The sequence below is a fragment of the Manacus vitellinus genome, unplaced genomic scaffold, assembly GCF_001715985.3.
Source record: "Manacus vitellinus isolate BGI_N305 unplaced genomic scaffold, ASM171598v3 scaffold_18_pilon, whole genome shotgun sequence".
NCBI classification, from domain to species: Eukaryota; Metazoa; Chordata; class Aves; order Passeriformes; family Pipridae; genus Manacus; species Manacus vitellinus.
In genome coordinates this window covers 14,062,021-14,081,979 of record NW_021939324.1, presented here as the reverse complement: position 1 = coordinate 14,081,979, position 19,959 = coordinate 14,062,021, and the positions used below count along the sequence as shown (strand labels likewise).

The window sequence follows — 19,959 nt, the reverse complement described above, 5'->3', positions numbered from 1 at the left end:
GAAAACTTAATAGCACTTCATGTTTATGTGTCCATTTACTTAGAATTTGAATATTTGGATCAGTGTCTGAAACTTTAAATGTCCAGTAAGAAAAAAACTCACAAACTGCAGACCCCTAAGGAGGTCTACCATGTATAATGCTAATAATTTGATACTAAAGCTAATTCATAGATGTATTGGAATCTTTTGAAGAGGATATTGGATGGATAGATGAAAAATAAAACCTTTTCAAGTCAAGATAGGTAAATATTCAAAATAAGTGATAACAAGACATACCCTATCCATGCACTGACATATGAAAGTAGTCACAAATGCAAAGCTGTCCCGTGGCCATGTCAAATAGAGGAACATTAATATTCTATTTAATGGGTGGAAAAAAAAACAACTGCTGAAACTCCCTAGAACTTTACAGATGGTTTTAAGACAAACCCTTTGAGGTTTTTTTGGTCCTTTGTCTTGTTTTTAGGTAATGATGGCTATGGACTTTCTGCACTGGTATCAACGTCCATGTGAAACTTTGAAACCTTTTGTTTTGCCATGAGTTCTGCACATAGATGTTCTGGCGTGATTTTTTTTTTTTTTTTTAAACAGTCATAAAGATAGTACCTGAAGACATGTCTTTTTTCTCTCTTCAAACTGCTGTTCTGTATCTTCTCTTCTGTGTATCTGTCTCTTAAATGGGTATGCTTTCCTTACTGAAAGGTGTGCCTTACACTCAAGGTGTGCCCTAAAGGTCAGTAGGTTTCAGCTCAATGCCGTTTGACGGGGCATCTGGCTCAGAAGAGCAGAACTGCAATATTTGTTTCATTCCTTCTGCTCAGCATTTACTGACTCAAATGTGAGAGAGATTATTTATCAGTAATTGTAGGTCTCTTAAATATGTGTTTCATTTGTGCTCTCTTTAATATCTTCTTAACCCACTATCACATCCAAAACTTGACCTTTTCTTTTATAATTTTTTTTATTAATAGTGGCTTTTGAGGTCACAGGATTTCTTTTGCTTCCATTTGAGTACATGAGAGCTGTTGTCATCCCACTTCTGTATTGTCTCTGGTGGGGAGAGAGAACCTGATTGGTACTGGATCTAAGATAACTTTTTTCTACTTGTTGGAGTCTGGCACTGTAAGCTGTGAGAAGAAAGAGACTTTTAGAAGCGAATCACTTTGGTTGTACTTCAGTTTGGTGATCAGGTTGTGAATTGTGATTTCTATTTTTTCCAGAGCTGAGTTCAGAAAACCTCAAAAATTGCTTTAAGATCATCAATGCTTATATTTTCTTATCATCATCTGAATTTTTACAGGTATGTTATCATTATGTAAAAATTCATATTATCTTCTCAGTTCCCTACTGACAAACTGTTTTTTCTCTCATCTTGGAAAATATCATACACACATTTATACACTTACTCATGTATATAAAAACATATTACTGTTCTATTGTTAGGTCTTTATGGTGCATGGTGGACACTCAAATCAGATTTGAGAAAGAAGATTATTTAGAATTAATGCTTTATGGATTGATTTAGTGCTTTGGTATCTGAAAAGTGGGGTAGTAACAGTTACTCTAAGTATCCTACTAGATTAAAATTATGATCATAAATTCTAACAAGAGTTGAACTAGAAATATTATACCTTGTTCTCATACTTTCTTCATTAGAAAATTCTTTGAGATTTAAAAAATCCTACAATGTTAAAAAACCAACAAAATACTTAGATTAGATTTTAATTAGTTCAGGAATGATGAGCATTTTAGCAGATAGGATCTTTGAAGAGAAGCTGAGTCTTCATAAAACGTGTTTGCATAATACCTTCTTCTTCATTTTATTTCAGATGTATGCTACTGACTTATGCCGGTCATTTTGTGAACTTTTGAAGGACATAACTACTGAAGGTCAAGTTCAAGTTTTAAAGGTGCAGTATAATAAAAATAATACCCTGATACTCAGCTCTGTACATGTAATATTTTCAAGTAGGATGAATGTAGAACATGTAGGAGAAAACAACATATTTGGCAAACTTTGATACTGGAGTCATTGGTGGTTTAAGCTACTTACTTAAAGTCTGTGCATGTGTAATAGGTCTTAGAGCAAGCTTTCCTGTCTATATTGAATGTTGTACGTATGTGATCTCAGTGGAATTCCTTTGTATAGCATACTTGCATATGTACCATGACATAGTGTTCAAACAGTCTTTGCCTTTGGCATGAGTGGCAATTGTAATGGTCAGAATAGAGTTGCTAGAGGTTTTTCAAAGTACTTAAAACCCCTTATATTCACACAAACTTCAAATGGTATTATAAAAGAAATGTGGAATTTATAAACTTTACAAAGATTAAGAATGATACTTTGAATGTGTCTTTTGAAGAATTTCAGGAAGTAAATTTGGAATATGGAGTGAAAGATAGTTTCACTGCAAGATTAGTAGCAGTAATGTATTACTACTTATGTTTCCAGTGGGTGCATGACAGGAGGCTCTGTGTTGCTTATAAAAACTTGGACTTAAATTCAGATAATTGTAAATGCAGTGGAGGGAATAAATTGGATCCCATCTGCCTCTTTGGTGGGTCATACAACTGCTTGCAGGATCCTAGGACAGAAAATAACAGAAGTTGATAGACCTCCCTGTTTGTATTTTCTACTGTGAGGAGCTTAAGGACTTTAGTTCTGAAATTTAAAATGTCAACTTCAGTCTATCAGTAATATTTAGAGTCTATAGTTGGGCAAATGTTTTATGCAGGAGCTTTTAGTCAGATTTCTAAAATGGAATGGTGGAATCATTTATTCACTTGAGTCCCAGAGTGGCGTTGCATTATCTGCAAAGTTTGTGTAGTATACTTGGAACATCTTCCTACTATGCCGTGTTGATTCCAGAGGGATAACTGAGCTATACTCCTTGCAAATATTTTTACAAAAAGTAGAACATTTTATCAGGCTTCACTATGCTGACTTGTTACATAAAAAACCTCTAAGACAAATATTGGGAACAGAAACACGCAGGGCTGTTCTCTGAAATAGTTCCCTACAAGCAGCTTTGGCTGGATTGAAAATAGACTTTAGAAATATAAATCAATAAGGTTGAAAAATACTAATTTGGACTGATAAGACAATTTATTGCAAGATTACTGAGGCTTGATGTGACTTGGTTTTTTAATTATCTGAGATGGACAGTATAAAGTTTGAAAAGACTGTGCAAGGAACAAATGAGTTAGCCAAAACTTCCAGTACCCAGAAAGATGAGTGATGGAAAAGTTATGTTTGCCTCTGTATATAATATACCTCTTTTATACTTCTGTATATTGAAGGTCTACAAAATTGAGAGCCACTGTAAAAGGTCAGATGCTTAATATCTCTCTCAAGGCAAGAAATAGAGGGTATTAAATGAAGCTAGTAGGAACAAAGTTCAAAAAGCAAAAAAATATTTAGGGGGGATTGGACAAGAGCATGGAAGAGTAGTTCCTTGTGGAAGTTCCTCTGAGATGGAAGTAAGTGGAGACTAAGAGTGTTTGAGGGAGGTACCTTTATTGTACCTTTATATGCTTTATACACATCAGTGTGTGTATATATGTGTGTGGTCTCTGTCTTTATTAGAAGTGGGTGTGAGCAGCTATCAGCCCCTTATTCTCACAGCCTCTTCTCTTCTTCATCTTACTACAAGGGGAGAGCCCAAACATCTGGGCAAAATTAAAACTGAAGAACACAAGATTAAAAATTACTTTAGGGAACAGCTCAGTGGGGGGTGGAGGTGGAAGTTAAGAGTACCCCGGGGTACCCAGAATAGCACCTCTAGAGCACATCTGCAAAGAGATGGTAGGTCCTTATCAGTGGTTCTTCAAAAAAGCGATGAGACAAATGTATGGAAATGAGCCTTCAACCTGCTGCTTTTCCTGGAGCCTTAACAAGGACCTTCCTTCCAGCTACCTCATCAGCTTTGGCAGGGCTGTGGGGAGGCTCGCAAGGTGCTTAGAAGGGTGGATTTCATTGTCATCTCAATTTTCATCAGGTCCATTTATGCAGATTCAGGTTTGCAGAGTACTTTACTAGAATATACCTTCAGCAGTCCTAGGGTTTGCTGGTATTTAATAACAAACATCCTGCTAGCACTTTATATATGTACACCAGTATACGTGGCACTAAAGCTTCAGTTAAGATTTATGAATGTACTTTACTAATTGTCTAATTTGCTTTTGTCCTTAAGGTTGTAGAAAATGTCCTAAAAGTAAACCCTGTATTGGGTCCCCAAATGTTTCAACCCCTTCTGCCATCAGTATTCAGGGGGATTATAGATGGGGAGGTAAGAATAACTACTCTCTACTTTTCCTTTTTGAACGTGAAAGGCCGTTATCTGGGTCAGTTTTTCCATATTGATATTGTATTTTCTCTTGTTTTAAGAGCATATGATAGATTTTTGACAACTATATTAAAAGTCTGTAAAAGTAACATAGTAGCACAAGATATAAACCAACATATCCATCACTTGTTTTGTCATGTAGTGTTTGTTTTAATAAAATAGAACAAATTTTATTCTGTGGTTCTACTGTTCCTTCACTATTAACACTTAAAAGCTGCTGTAACTCTATGCCCAGTTTAATCCCTTGAAGGTGCTGGAGTTTTTGTTGGGGTTTTTTTAAAGCCACACACTACTCCTTCTTAAATGTGCCTGAACCAGAGAAAAACAAACTGGACAAGGAGAAGATTGAGTTGACCTTCTTTTTCTAATTGACATATCTAATATGAAGAGCTGAAGAATGTGTAAGACAGAAGATTTTTTAAGATTTCGTTGGCTTAGGTGTCTTTATTTCTCCGTGTTCTCTCTTTGTCTTCAACAAACTGCCATGTTGGATGAAAAAGAGAAAAATCCAATATGCTTTAACTGTGTTGAATTTTGCAGTAGTAGCAGGAGAAAAATTGAAGTATTTTAATCAGCAGAATCAGTGGGTGGAATTCTTCATGCTTTTTGACTTTTTTAATCAAAACCTTTGCTTTTTTCCAGAATTGAAGACTTTCAAATATCAATATTTGGCTCCCATTATTATTGAGTTAAATAAGATTTCCAAATTTAAACCAAGTAATACTATGTAGCAGTGTACTTCTTGCTGTACCAAGCACAAAGATAGAGAGTGGATTATTAAAATGTCTTCTGATTTAAGAGTAATAAATTCATTGTACCCCATTGAAAATATATTAATTTGGGTTAGCTGTTATATTGTTACAGTTATGTAACAATACAGTTATATTGTTACAAGCTGACTTTAGTACAAAACTCTGTAGCCTCTTTTAAAAGTAATAACAGAAGATAATTAATGAACTTATTAATTTATCCAGTTAATTTTGAAACACCTGAAAATTATAGGCAAATGTATTATAGCTTCTCTCTGAAATAAGTAACAACTTCAGAAATACTAAGCATTTCCTATTGTTACTGAAATTGTAAGCAGTAATTTTGAACCGTAATCAACTTCAAAAGTAATTTTTTAACAGTATAATATACTGTTTGTTCCTTAAGATACAGGTTTTTAAATTTAAAGTAAAATCACTTTGCAAGCTGACTCGGCTGTTTGGAATTGAGAAATCCTGGTAAAGATTGTTTACTTAGTCTTCTGAGGAGCTCTTAAATTACAATTTATAATTTAAAATTTAATAATAGATATAAGGGATGCATACAAGTATATTCCATGTATTGCTGCTTTGTGTCAAATATTTTTCTTTTAGTTAAACTAAGCACCCTTTATTTGGGTTTATTTTTGTTACAGAGATACCCAGTGGTGATGTCTACTTATCTGGGGATCATGGGTAGAGTTCTGCTACAAAATGCAAGGTTTTTTTCGTTACTTCTGAGCCAGATGGCATGTGAATTGGGTCAGGAGGTAAGGTTTATTGTCCTTTTGGGGTTTTTGTGTCTTGGTATTTGAGCTGTATTGCATCAGGAAGCCTTGCTTTCTTTTGATTGAAAGGAGCTTTTCCTTCTGTCTTCCGTGGTTGTTCCTCTACACTTCACCTTGAAAAGGGGCCCTTGCCCCTTCTTTGCTCCTTTCCCTGAACATCCTGTAACAATTTTTACATATTCCCACAATTACCTTAAAGCATCCCACACTTATCCATGTAGACCCCTTTAGTTTGCATGCTCTTGGAGGGCAAGAGTTTCTCTTTGTGCTGTCTTGATGGGTCTTGCACCATGGATAATGGTTTAACCATTCTCCCATGAGTTTTTGGGTCGTCAGGTTCAATGTGCTACAGTTTCACTGATGAGATTACTGAGGTTCTTTTGCTATGAGTGTTCTGTGTCTTTAAGTGGAATTTTAGTAATTTTCTTATCCTTGAGTATAATACAGTTTTCAAAAGGTAAAAACAAGTTGTTTTTGTTTTTTTTTTTTTAAATTTATCACCAGTGTAGGTAAAACAGAGTAAGTACACATGCTTTGTATGTATTAAACTGTTAGGGGAAAACTGTTTGAGTAATTCACGACTCTGAATCAGTGCCCTGTCCATGAATTAAGTGCATTTCTAACTTGTAGGTTACAATTAATGTATGGGGGTTCAGGGCCTGGAAGCAATGTCATAGAAAATTTAAAAAATAACTGTTGTTTGCTATTTCTGTCAGCTATACATAGCGGTGTGGTGTATTATGTATACATAACTGTATTCCAAGACCGAACAATGTATTCAGTTGGTAGAAAAATTACAAGGAAATATTTTCTGAATAGCCTGACACACTCCATAAATAAAAAGAAATGTTCTGTTTCCCATTGCAGTTGGACCAAATTCTTGGTAACATGATTGAAATGTGGGTTGATCGGATGGATAACATCACTCAGCCAGAAAGAAGAAAACTTTCTGCTTTGGCATTGCTTTCTCTTCTGCCGTCATTGAATGGGTAAGCAAATATATAGTGTGTTAAATAAGAATACTTCAAAGGCCCTTGAGATAGTTTTTAAACTATTTCAAAATTCTGCAGCTATATATTCCAATATAAAGAGTTTTATTTACTCTTTTTTTCCCCAAGAGAAACTTAAAAAGAATTTCCATGCTACATTATGTTACCCTTTTATTTGACTTCATAGCATTATAGTAACCTTTCTTCTATGTCATGGAAGGTGTGCTTTAGTAAAAGGGAGAAACCAGCACTGCAGATTTTATTGTCCATTCTCATACTAACATTGAACTATCTGCTTCTCTCCTCTATGGTTAAGTAGTTGATTTAGTTGGCATGTTAGTATTTGGGTGTCCCTTACAGAGAGCAATAGTCAGTTTTCTTTCCTGTTGTAGGTGGCCTGAACTTTCATCCTGTTTTTCCCCTTTTTAACATTAAATGGAAGAGTTGCTGTGAAAGACTGTGAAATAGTTTTTGCGCTATAGATTTCTATAGCAAGAAGCTTTTATGATTGTTCTTTCAGTACCCATCGTCATTGCTGAATATACATACAAAATGAAAGTGTTAAATGAAAATGCTGAATAGTGTTACACTGATTCCTAACTTGTCACTACTAGCATTCATGTATAACATGTTTAGGTGAGAGTTCAGTCCACAGTTACCTTCAGATTACTCTTATCTATTTGACACTCAGGAAGACAAGACTGCATGAGTTTACACTTAGTCTACTGGATTTCCTGAAAAGTCTCAAGTATTGTCTACTGGGAATTTAGGTGTTGCTCACAAGTCCTAAAGCTATGTTAGTATCTATAAAGCTGTATAATATGTAGTCTCTACCTAAAAAAAAATCAGGGAACTCTTAATGTGTAAAACTTAATGTGTAAAACTTAAAAGCTTAATTGTTTTTAATATGCACAGACACTTCCCTTTTTTGTCCTAGATCACCAGGATAACCATGTAGCTAAAGCTGAATCAAACAGCTGCTTTATAAGAAAGGAGCTTTTTTCCCAGTAAATGTAACAATGTTATGTTGCTTATGAGTATATTGGAAATGTCTTTAAAGAGGTTTTAGCTAAAATTTAAGATGCTGAACTACGTCTGTCTTCCTGTGAAGTTTCTTTTAAAGGGAGGAAGGAAAAAAGGAATTTCTTTAGATAACCATGTTATTTTGAACTACTTTCAACTGCTCCAGATTTCCTGCTGCAAAAGCCAATTGTTTCTGACAGTCCTTAACATAATAAAACTTTTTGCACATGACAGCTTTATTTTTCAGACACTGAAATCATTTAAGCAAGCTGCTTCTCAAATAAAAAGCCTCTCTTTAGTGGACATGTTTATGTCAAAACTATGAAAATTTCACTTATGCAGTTGATAGACTGCTAAACATACCTTCAGACAATGTGTGAAACTGATTCTGTCAAGTGATTGTTTCTTTTACTAGAACAATGTGAGTCACTCAGGTTTTGCCGCATCACAGAGATTTATATTACACATGCTTGCTGCATCCTACATCTGAAACTTCTGTTAAAAGCAAGTTTTGAAAAGCAAGCTTCTTCTGTAAGTCCGTTTGCAGAGTTAAAGCAAAAACATTCTAAATATAATATCGTATTTAAACAAAATGTTTTGTTTAATATAAACAATGTTTTCAAAAAAACTAAAGCAATTTTTTTCTTTTGGAATGCCTCAGTAACCAGGTTCCTGATTAGATATTGCTTTGGATAGCCAAAGTCATTTCAAGATTTCTCAGCTGCAGAGACAGAACAGAATTTTGTCTTCTGAGAATGGCTGATAGGCTGTCTCGGAAGGCCAAGGTGAGGGTGAGATTCTTGCTTCATCTTGCTGCTGTATGATGGTCAGGGTTGGTACCAGTAGTAAGCTCAGATTTTCAAGATTCTGCTGTAAGGGGAACAGGCATCTGCACTGTGTTTAGCACTGTTTGAGGATTTTTTTCCTTTTGCCTGTTGCCTCCTCTAACTTATAGGCGAAGCATCAGTTTATTTTAGAGGAATGGGAGGGAGTAGACAAAAGTACTGGGGGAAAAATGAAGATAACATGTATTGTCATCCTTCCATCTGAGTTGTTTTATGGATAAAATGTTGTGGAAAGTATTAAACAGTGACCTTTTTTATTCTCCCTCTAAACTCTATAGTATTACTTCATTGCTTTTAGGTACTTCTCTAATTAGTGATCATGTTTATAATTACACATATGTGGACTTCGAACTTTCTGCATTTTAGGGGAAGATAAAACTTCCATCTTTATTCACTTAAAAGCAGTATGACAAATAATTTCCTATTTCAAACACAGCACCTTTGACAGTATCATGAGTGGAGGATTTTAGAGCAGACAAGATGGGATTCACTGCACAGCAGTTGTTCACAGTGGTTCTTGGGCCATTTAGTTGGACTAAGCAGGTGACAATTTATTAGCTGTAATGTAACTTTCTTGTCTAGGTGATATAATCCGGAGATACAGAGATACATGTTTTTGTTATCAACAGTGTTGCATTTTAGTCTGGTGTGTGTATTATCCTTCCATCTAGCATCCTGTTTATCTTCCTACAGCTGCACATCATGTTAGTGTTTAGAAGTTCATATTAAAAAAAGAACAATGCTGCTTTCCTGATTAGTTCTTGCAGCACCTTTTCACATAGCAGTAATTTCCTGGTATTACTTAGGGATTTTGCATAAATTTAAACACTATGTAATTATCTGCATTTGCTATCCAAGTCTACTCAATCAATGTTAGCAATTTTTGTGTCTGATAGATACATGCATCAGCATTATTTTCCATGCTTTGTCTTCTTGCCTCCTGTCACTCATATCTGTCCACATGCATTTTAATTCATTTATTAAAAGCTCTTCATAAAATAAGTTTAAGACCTTTGTCTTTAACCTGCTGTATATAACAGTAGGGTCCAGTAACAAAATTTAGGCAGTAAGGACTTAGGATGCACTTGTGGAGTTGCAGTGTCTCTCAAGTTCAGTTTTATGGAGGACAGTTTTATCTGAGCTACAGTGATGAGCTACATGAGAGATGACAGCAACCCGGGTGAGTAAAATAACAAATGTCATGATTTCCTGTCTAGTTCAGTCATATTCCAGCTTGTCTACAGTCTGAATGGCTTGTTTGTGAACCTACAGTTTCAAGAGTACTCTTCAAGATATAGTTGAGTTTTATTAGATATTCCTGTGATTCCTAAAGTAGTGCCCAGTGAACATAATCAGGAGTAGTAGTCTACTTCTTATTTAGGCCATTGTGGAAAAGGTGTGGGCCCCCACCATTATGTAGGGTTCTGCATTTTGACATACACATCTTCAACATTCTTTGAATTTCCTGAGACCAAACTGGCTAAAATTGTACTGTGTCCCTTTCTCGTATGGATAGATACATATGGAAGTAATCAACTTGGTTGCTGCATTTCTGTCACTTTGTATAATGTCAACATTACAGTGTTTTGGAATGTCATTCCTTGTGCTATTGAAAGCTTTTAATGATTTATTTAGCAAAGTAGTTTTCTTTTTTATTCCTATAATTGTTCTCTGTGTATTTTAGTAGAACATGAACCATACTGAAAGATGCTTAAGAGTGATAGGAATATTTATTCTCTAATATGGAAATGGAAACAGAATATGGAAAGATTATAATGTCAGTGATTAGCAGAGTTTGGCATGGTACCTAACCATAACACAGGTAGCATTTGACACCATGTTGAAAGCTAAGCACTCTCCTTTTACAAGTAAGTGTTATTTGTACTATGTCTGTCATTCTTGAATGGGAGGCTGCCGAGTTTGCTTTTACTCCAAGTAAGTGCTTTCCAAAACAGTCCACTAATTTTGGTCTTTGAGGACAGGCTCATTTTTGGTGGTCTTACCACTGTAGAGTGGAACCTCTAGTGGAGCCACTCTACAGTAGAGGAGACTTCGCTGAACTTGAAATATGAACTATTTTAATTTCTCTTCTTTCTTCATTTTGATTTGTAGTACATGAGTAGTGGCAGTTTTAATTTTGTCCCCATAAGTCAAATATGCTTATCTATTGTGAGGAAAGGGTTAAGAGGTTTTCCAGGTTTCTCTGCTCATTTCTAATCATTGTGTAAATGAATGTCTGCTTTTTCTCACTGTGCATCAAGTCTGAAATGTCAGCCAGAATGAGTTCTGCCAGTTAGATAATTGGCATTTTGTGAGTATAAGTACTTACAGTATGCAATTATAAATCTTCATTAGGTTATTATAGAAGTTTTGCTTCTGTCATTTGTTAAAATTACTTACAAATTTTAATTTTCCTCTCAAGAAGTTATCTATATGTAATGTTAGGAAATTACAAGAAAGTGCCTAATAAAATGTCATGTTCTCCTCAGGGTAGTTATGCCCTCATTTATAAAGTCAAAATTCCTTACATAACTACTTGTACATCCTCCTTTCTTTATAGAAATGATACTCAGGAGCCATTTCCCTATTTTCCCCTCCATTTTTTTTAATCCCTCTAGTCAAAGGTGTGCTCACCCACACCTTTAATAGACTATTAGCATTTAAAAGAGCTCTTTAAATTATGGTTTTGCAGTTGTCATCAGTGTTTGGCCTTGGATTTGTTTAGCTTGCCTGACAGGTAACAGTGCAGTTTTAATGATAAGTGTGAAAAGTGTGACTTTGGTCTTAGTTTAACTATCAGAGACTGCATAATTCAGAAGGTTACATGGCGTACTGCCACTTCCTTAATTGCATGTCCCGTTACAGCATTGGCAAAAGGATGCACTCATTAAACTTTTCTTGTTCTCAATATCTGTTAATTTTTCTCCTGCACCTGATTGCTAGTATGGACTGGTCAGGTACATATTATCTTTTCCCCTAAGACCCGTAAGCCTTGATTTCAAGGAAAAATATACCAAGTGACGGCAAGGAATTATGTCACTAATTGAGCTGAACTGCTGCAGAGAACAAACTGCAGTCATAAGGGTTTGGTTGCTGCTGATGTTTTGTTTGTGACCTATATAAAGAATTTCAGAAATCTTTCCTAAAACTCTTCTAAATATGAAGAGTTACCTTAAAATTGACCATTTTCATTATATAAAAGACAGTAATAGTTGATAACAGACTGACTAGCTTTCTTCAAACTCTTTGTAATGTGAGCTTTACATGTTTGCAAATTGGTTATTGAATAAGTAGTGACTGCAGTATAGCATGTTATTAAAAATGTATAAAAATCGCAAGATTTTAACAAAGTTTAAAAAAAAGATTTGCAGCTGGTTTTGCAGCTGAACTTGTTTTGAGCTGTTTTGGTACATCTGCTTATCATTCTGCCCTGTACTCTGTGAAATTTGAGACTGCTGTAGAGTAGCTGAGATTTTTGTGACTTTTTTTAGCAGAACCAGACTATTATGGTAAGATACCAAAAGTGATTAATACCACAACTCATGTCACTACAAGAGCTTCTGCACATAAGTAGTGTCTTGAAAAATAATGTTTCATATTCATACAATTTAGGGAGAAAGTAAAAGTTTAAAACAGAACATCAGGTTTTGATATTACAAAAAGTGCCTAAGTGTAAAGAACATTTGTATTTTTAAAGCAAAGCTTTTGTATTTTGTGTGTGGTTATTATCTGTAGTAGTTCTTAGGAACTGTTGAAGTTTTCTCTTTTTGTTAAATATTTGGAAGCTATCAGCTGCTAATGCCAAGTGTATGCCCATCTAGTCTCCTAAACTAGCAGGCAGAGTATTACTTTGCAGTTGGATTTAGTTTTGAATCAATTTCTAGAAGGTGAATTATTCATTCTGGTTGAAATTTGGGAAAGTGCTTTGTGTTCTTTAAGCCCTTTGGTTTGAATTAAATTCATATTGAGTACATTTCTTATTGCTCTGATAGTTTAAACAGAATTTACAAAATATTGCAGTGAATAGCAAAGGCTAAGGTGATAACTATAGTTATTGTCAGCATATCACACATCTGTGGACTTCATTGATGGCCAATGTTTTTATATTACTGTTTTGTTCATTTACCTACTGGTTGCTCCATAGAAGACTTTATTTTCTGAATGAAGAAAAGAAATTCATTCAAACACTTTCTCAAAGTGAGCTCTTAGTTTCACAAAACCTTTCTGTCATATTATTTTATTAGAGTCTAAAGTCAAATAAGAATTATAGAATGGAAACTTGTTTTCTTTTTCTCAGTGGGAAAAATAATTCCACTCTGTGGAACAGAGAAATTTCACTCTGTGGAACAGAGAAATTTTCAGTAACTGAAGCAGCAAATCAAGATTTTTACTTAAATAAATATAATGTACTAGAGGGAATCTGCAATATTTGAGACAATCAGAAATGTTTAGATGAACTAGATGATAAATAGAAAAAAAAAGAATTTTGGGATCTGAGAAGTTAATAAGGTGTCCACAGTTTACCTGCTTACTGGCTGTTAGTTAAATGTTGATGTGTATGCTACCCAAGCAGTAGGTTAGTACCTGAATTACTTTGATTTTTGGTCATATCTGGAGACAATGTGGGCAGAAGGAAGTAGGTATTTGAAAACAAAACAAGAAGTTTTATAATAGCATACCTGTGGAGAATAAAGGTAGAAGGAAGGAAGACCTGCAAGAGGAGGTACTTGCTAAATTACACAGTGGGAGGGCAACAGATAGTTTCACTGTTAAAAGCTTAAAGGAGTAATTACAGTGCTAAAAATTGGTTGTCCTTGTTTGTGAACTTTAACATAATTTTCTAGTGCTTATGAGAATGAAAGCCCTCTTCAAAAGTTGACTTTAGACTCTGGTTTTGAACTTGTTGCATATTTTCTGCTATACATAAAAGGGATTCACATGACTGTTTTATGGTAGTTTATATGCTAACATAAATTACATTGACTTTAGTCTAACATTTGGAAAGGCTGAACTGGGTGCAGTGCTTGTATTTTCTTTCAATTACTTTAACCTGTTGTTTTATGCACAGTTTGACAAATTGCTGTTACTCAGACTTCATGCTTGTAGTGACAAGGGGTCCTTGTTGAACTAGGTTTTAATGTTAAAAAGCAATGACATTAGTAACTTTATCAATGTTAGCATATTAAGTTAAAATTCACTTGAGGATTCAAAAATAATTTTCTGTGCTGTCACGTAAAGCTGTATTCAGGTACAAACCTAGTATGTCTCTCACTAGAGAACAAAATTTGCAATGAATAAAATATATCACTATGAGAGCTGCCTAAGTTTGTTGGAAATAAATGCTTGGGGCTTTCTGCTTTATTTCTTTAGTTTTCAATTAGTAATGAATTTTACTGTTTAAGTACAAGCCAGTTTGAGAAACATTGATCCAAGTTACCTGTGTATCCCAGTCTTTTTTATGGTTTTGCCCAAAATGGTGTCATTTATCTGGCCACTACTCTACTGGTTTCTCTAAATTTTCATGCTATCTGATACCCTGTAGAGCTTCATCAATTCCCTTAGTCTTTCAACATATGTTACTTCTGACATTTTGCAAAAAGTGAGATCTATTAAGATTTGCCCTGTAAAACTTTTTTTTTTAAATTTGGCTTACTTCCTTGAGCCTTAAGGGGTTGTTTCACACAGCACATCTTGGAAGAAGTATTTTTTTTCCAGGATATAAGTATCAACATAAATAAGCTATAGGTAGTGAAGCCTCCCTACCTATCTTAGGTAGAAGATAATTTGCTCTTTGAAGTCACTTTTCATTTTTGGTCAATCTGTGACTTTCCCCCTCATGTGGCTCTATTTGATCTGGTTAATCTTTTTCAATTACTCCTAGTGTTCTGTCTTCCATATCCAGGATAATTCACCAGTTTTCCTGTGAACAGTCAAAACTATGTAGTGCTTTCCCTTTAAGCAGATGACATGCCATTTTATTTTACTTTTCTTTAAATGATCATGGCTGGGCTTCATGAACGAAGATTTGGGATTTCAGCAGGGTCAGCTTGGAGAGTCTTTAAATCAACAATCATGTTAAATACTGTGAAAAAATTAAAGTGTGAAAATAAATAGTTAAATCTAAAGAACAATTAGTTTCCCTATTTATTTATTGTTCGCAGGGAAAAAAGAGCCAAATGCAGATCTAATTCTGTGTTGTAACCGATACAGGCTTTGTCTAAAATGGCCCATGGACCGATTTTACTGGTCGTACCGGTTTCTTATTTTAGATAAGATGTTTGGAAGAAAGCTTCCAAAAGCACGTTCTTGTCTGTTCAGTTTCCTTTTTTCATGTGTTTCGTGCATTTCAGCTTGGATTATATAGCCAAAGACATTTGGGTTATATTTCACCCTTTAGGTCTACTCATGATTCCTGTGTGACATCATTGTAGCTGAAGTGACTTTATTCTCCTGCTGTTGTGCTTCTTCCTAGGCTATGGCTACTAATGGGCTTTGTCCTCTTTGTTTTGCTGAACAGAAGATCTTGTTGCAGTAAATTCGTGGATTTACAGTTACGTTGCTATTTGTGGGCTTAATCTCCGCTTTCCTGCTTTGATGATGTGACTGGACTTCACAAGTATTTTAATGCCGTGATGGATAAACTGAGGATGTAATCTCCAGTCCTTAGGCAAGGGGGATATTTATGGCCCATGTTTGCACTAAGTGTTTATCTGCACAAGGGACACTGCAGGAAACAAAAGTTGTGGACCAAAGGCGTGGCTCTCAGAACCATAGTCCTCTGTGGATAAATTGCTTCAAAAATGGTGACCCAAAATGAGATTTAACAAAATGCTTGGGTCAAGTCTGAAATACATAGCAGTTTTTAGCACCACATCATGTGGTTTCCATCTCTTAAGATTTCCTGGTTTCCTGGAACTGCTGGCAGGCTGTGCCTTGCCAGAGTGGGGGGGCACTGGGGCTGTTCCCTCCGGACTGTCGACTTCTCCCTCTTGGCTGGGCCACTGGAATGTGTGTGCATGTGCGTGATGGATGTAATTTGGCTCTGTAGAGAGAGAGAGAACAGTGGAACAGTGTAAGTGTTGCTGTTGATTTAAAAAAAAAATTTCAGATTTTGGCTAAAAGATAAAAAAGTTACAGGTAATGCAATAGTGCTGTTAACAAATAATTATGCTTTATTCTGAAAGTTACACCTGACTAAGATAAAACTCTTTTGAACTCTCCTAGTTAAATCAGTAGATTAAAAATTAGTACAAAACAAAAAGCAGCAGTTACATACTAAGATAGTTCTTGGTTTTCTAGAAAAAAAATCATTGAGATTTCCTTTCCAACAATACTTCTGAAGCACAGATAAAATGGCTTCCTGTCCCATGGTTTCCTGTATCCATGACAACCTGACTTTAAGCACTTCTTTCTTAGTTTCCTGAGCAAACTGTTGCAAGTCCTGGGTCAAAATGTGAGTGATACAGTATGCAGCAATACTGCCTTTACGAAGGTTTCACAGATGAGTATAGTCAATCAACTTATACTACAATGAACTGCAAACGGCAAAATAATGGAAGTAATGAATTTCAGATTTGGGGTAAGGAATTGTTTATATCTGTTTTGACTGTAACTGAGCTTTATAAAGATAAAATTTAAATTATAAATGAGCCGCCAGTGAAAGGAAACTTGTTTACAGTCAGCGTTTCTGTTTGACTGCTTTTAAAACATTTCTTAATAATTTCTGATTATAAAAAGTAGCTAATAAATAGTATTTTTAATTTAATAGAAGCTCTTATTTTGGCAGCCTAGATGCTTTTATGCTGCAATCAATTAAATGTTTTCTGGCTAGGTTGGCAGTACATTTATTTAATTGTTCATTTACTTCAAAATTTTTTTTCAGTGTAGTGAATTTTTTTTCAGACTTAGTAAGTTTAAGTTTTAAACTGCTTGTTTGTCATGAAAGGAGAATGTGTAAAATACCAGTCTTGAGAGCAATGCTAATATTTTAAAGACTGTACACATAGATTTAATTACTTAATAATAATTAATATTTATACAGTTAATATATTTGAATTAATGATATTCACGTACTTTTTTTTATCTCTACTAGCGAAGTCAGAGATGAGTAAGAAGGCCAATGACAGGGATATGTGTGTTCTGCAAAGTTCTCCACCCTGCGCGGGAGCATTCCTGTATATACTTAATTGGTTTTTTTTGTTGCTGCTTCAGAAGGAGGCTTTTGGCTGTCCATCTGCTTGTCAGCTCTGCACAGGGAGACAAGTTAGCTGTTGTAATGCAGGGCTTTCGAGCATCCCTTGGAACTTACCAAAAACGACAGTTCTTGTGTACCTCAGTGGAAATAATATACCACGTGTCACGCCAAATGAACTAAGAGGGCTTCAGAAGCTTGCTGCACTCCACATGGATAACTCCAGTATTCTGTATGTACACCCAAAAGCTTTTGTGGAGCTCCCCAAACTGTGCTACTTGCATCTCAATAACAATAATATTAAACGCCTGGATCCAGGAGTCTTTGAAGGCCTTTCCAATCTTCATTATTTATACCTTCAGAATAATCAAATAGCTTTTCTTCCCAGAGGATTATTTAGTGATCTTTTTTCTATTAGATATTTATCGCTTCAAAGAAATCGTCTCAGTGTCCTTGGAAGTGGGACTTTCTTGGGTATGATGAGTCTCCAAACACTAAACCTAGCCAATAATAAGATTTCATGGATATCAGATTCAGCATTTCATCATCTTGAAAACCTTGCATATTTGTTTCTTGAAGGTAACAGCTTAAAACTTGTGCCATCGAATGCTATTGGAAAGCTCAAAAATCTAGAAAGACTTTCATTGTCTCACAATCCTATTGGATCAATACAGTCTTTTGCGTTTAGAGGACTTAATAAGCTTAGATATCTGTCTTTGAAAAATGTCAGGCTAAAATGTATTGCTGTAAATGGATTTTTTGGATTAAACAACCTTAGCCAGTTAATCTTAAGTTATAATGATTTAGAAAATATAAATTCCAGCACTTTTACTGTATTAAACAATTTAATGTATCTGCAACTAGACAGAAATAAAATAGCCAGTATTGGTGATGGTACCTTTGAAAAAATGGGACAGTCACTTAAAATACTCAGTTTAGCATTTAATAATATTACAGAGTTACAACCTGAAGTGCTCAAGCCTTTAGTATCTCTAACTCACCTGCAGGTAAATTCTAATCCTTGGAACTGCAGCTGCAAAATGCTTCGGTTACTTAATTGGCTGGCATTGTCTCCCGTTTCTGTAAGAATTCATTGTCAGAATCCACAGAGTATGCGTGGTAGACCTTTGCATTACATTAAGGGGACTCGGTTTTCAAACTGCATTAGTCCTACTGCCAGCCCAGAGACTGCTTGGAGTCTGGGATCTGTGGGTGTCCATCGCAGCGCTACCATGTTGCTGATGGCGTGGCAAAAAGGAAAGAGTCAGAAACTTGAGCAGTTTGTCAATGCAGAAACTAAATATGTTGCTTTCTGGGAAGGAACTACAGCTACATTAGCTACCCCTTTGCCCTATGAAGGAAATGCTGTTGAAATTCCATCACAGGCAACTACAGTATTATCAACATTGCCAGTGCAAATACCAACACAGATTATATCTACTAACAGAACTGTAGAAGAACAAGATTTACTTCCGAAAGATGTTGCTCCTGTGTCATTAAAAACATCCCTGATTTGTGCACAAAAGGTTGAAAAGCTGAATCAGGCTTTTGACATTTTATTAGCCTTTTTCATTCTGGCTTGTGCTGTAATCCTGTTCTTAACCTGTAAAATTATTCAGTTTAGGCAGAAACTAAAGTTGCTGGAAAATTCAGGGGAAAAGAGAATAGAATATTATGGCTTTTATCAGCCTGGCAGATATAACATAACTGACCCAGTGCAGTCTCTAACTCAGAAGTCAGTGGTACATTCAGAACTGGACCAAATTAGGCTGCTCAAACGAACAGCATCAGAAAGTCAGGCACAGGTAATACTGTTCGAACATTCATCATTGTAATTTATCTCAGTTTATTTGGTGTTAACTTTACTGTGATATGAAAGGTCAAGAAATCAAGAACTTGATTTTCTAAAAATACCTTCACTGATTAAAAGCAACTGCTTAATATGATTGTGGAAAATGGCACAATTTGAGTTCTGCAATTTTTTTTGCTTCCTGAATGTTTTGAAGTTTATTATTTTATTATGTGTCATTTAAATCTGACACAGATAAGTTTATTATCCTCTGTCCCTGTTTTTAGGAATCTTTCACCTAAAGGTGAAGTATACACGCAGTATAAAGTACATTTTTATTTAATTTAATTTGCAATACTTAGTATGTTCCTACAGAAATTCCATAGCTAACTTGAAGCTTGAAGCAAGCAAAACATCAGTTCTTAGTAGGATCACAAAGCTAAAGAGTCTTGGGGAATGAGAAAATAAACAGTGCTTTATGTATTTAATGCAGTTTTTACCCTGCCTCCTATTAATAAGCACAGTGGGAAAAAAAGTGAGCGTATTTACTGCTGGAATGTTCCAACTCTTGAGGAAGAGAACAATTTAAAACTAGACAAATTTTATTAATACCTATAACATATTTTAACATACAAAGTTGTGTATTCAGTCTGTGTAATAAATATATTAAAGTGACTTTTTTATTAGTGTGTATCTGTATTATTTTATTAAATACCCCAAACTGGAGTTAAGGGAACCCAAATTTCTGTTGAATTGAAAAATTGAACAAGTTTATTATGTCTAAGGTAATAGAGCTGGTTAATTACTTTCAATAAAAGATACTTTGTCATCTATGTAGTAATAGTTTGAGGGACTTTTTGGCTAGATAAGAGGTACAAATTGAAGAAATATGCTACACTGTAAATACATGATGCTAAATTAATTGCTAATTTATTTACAGTTTTGAAAGTGTCAGGTCAAAATACATGTTCCTAGTGAAGGCTTCATCTTAAAAATATGGATATTTTCCTATTTAATTTTCACTGATTTTAACACTTTATTTCTATTTCAAATATTGATGTTCTGATGTTGTCAGGTTATGTCTACTGTATGGTAGCTTTATTTTCAACTAATAGGACTTGCTTTTGTAGATACTGTTTGTCTTCTACAGGCCTATGCCTTAGAGAGTTTAACTATGTGGCTTTTAAGTTACACAGTTTACAGTTAAATCACTTCATTCAAGGAAAAGTGGGGAACAATGCT

The 19,959-nt window shown here is 35.0% G+C and overlaps 2 protein-coding genes across 3 annotated transcripts in view; both read left to right on the top strand.

The window, feature by feature from the left end:
• Window positions 1–19,959, top strand: part of IPO11 (importin 11) — an 81,045-nt gene that overhangs the window by 44,491 nt on the left and 16,595 nt on the right. The window contains exons 25-29 of the mRNA XM_018070444.2: window positions 1,221–1,300; window positions 1,830–1,910; window positions 4,194–4,289; window positions 5,749–5,862; window positions 6,748–6,869. Of these exons, the coding sequence (XP_017925933.1) occupies window positions 1,221–1,300; window positions 1,830–1,910; window positions 4,194–4,289; window positions 5,749–5,862; window positions 6,748–6,869 (493 nt within the window). The remainder of the gene's footprint in view (window positions 1–1,220; window positions 1,301–1,829; window positions 1,911–4,193; window positions 4,290–5,748; window positions 5,863–6,747; window positions 6,870–19,959) is intronic.
• On the top strand, window positions 8,564–18,951 carry LRRC70 (leucine rich repeat containing 70). Of its 2 annotated transcripts, none has more exons than XM_008933626.3 (2): window positions 8,564–8,677; window positions 16,830–18,951. In XM_008933626.3, the coding sequence occupies exon 2, from the start codon at window positions 16,841–16,843 to the stop codon at window positions 18,761–18,763; it is 1,923 nt and encodes a 640-aa protein (XP_008931874.2). In that variant the 5' UTR covers window positions 8,564–8,677; window positions 16,830–16,840; the 3' UTR covers window positions 18,764–18,951. The 2 variants fall into 2 exon arrangements, with proteins under 2 accessions (XP_008931874.2, XP_017925934.1); XM_018070445.2 differs by lacking the exon at window positions 8,564–8,677 and adding an exon at window positions 16,173–16,316.

Excerpts from the sequence above, each read along its gene's own strand:
- LRRC70 (XM_018070445.2), top strand. The coding sequence starts at position 16,205 with ATGCAGCAATACTGCCTTTACGAAGGTTTCACAGATGAGTATAGTCAA. Across the intron at positions 16,317-16,829 it reads TAATGAATTTCAGATTTGGG|CGAAGTCAGAGATGAGTAAG; the intron begins GTAAGGAATTGT and ends TATCTCTACTAG.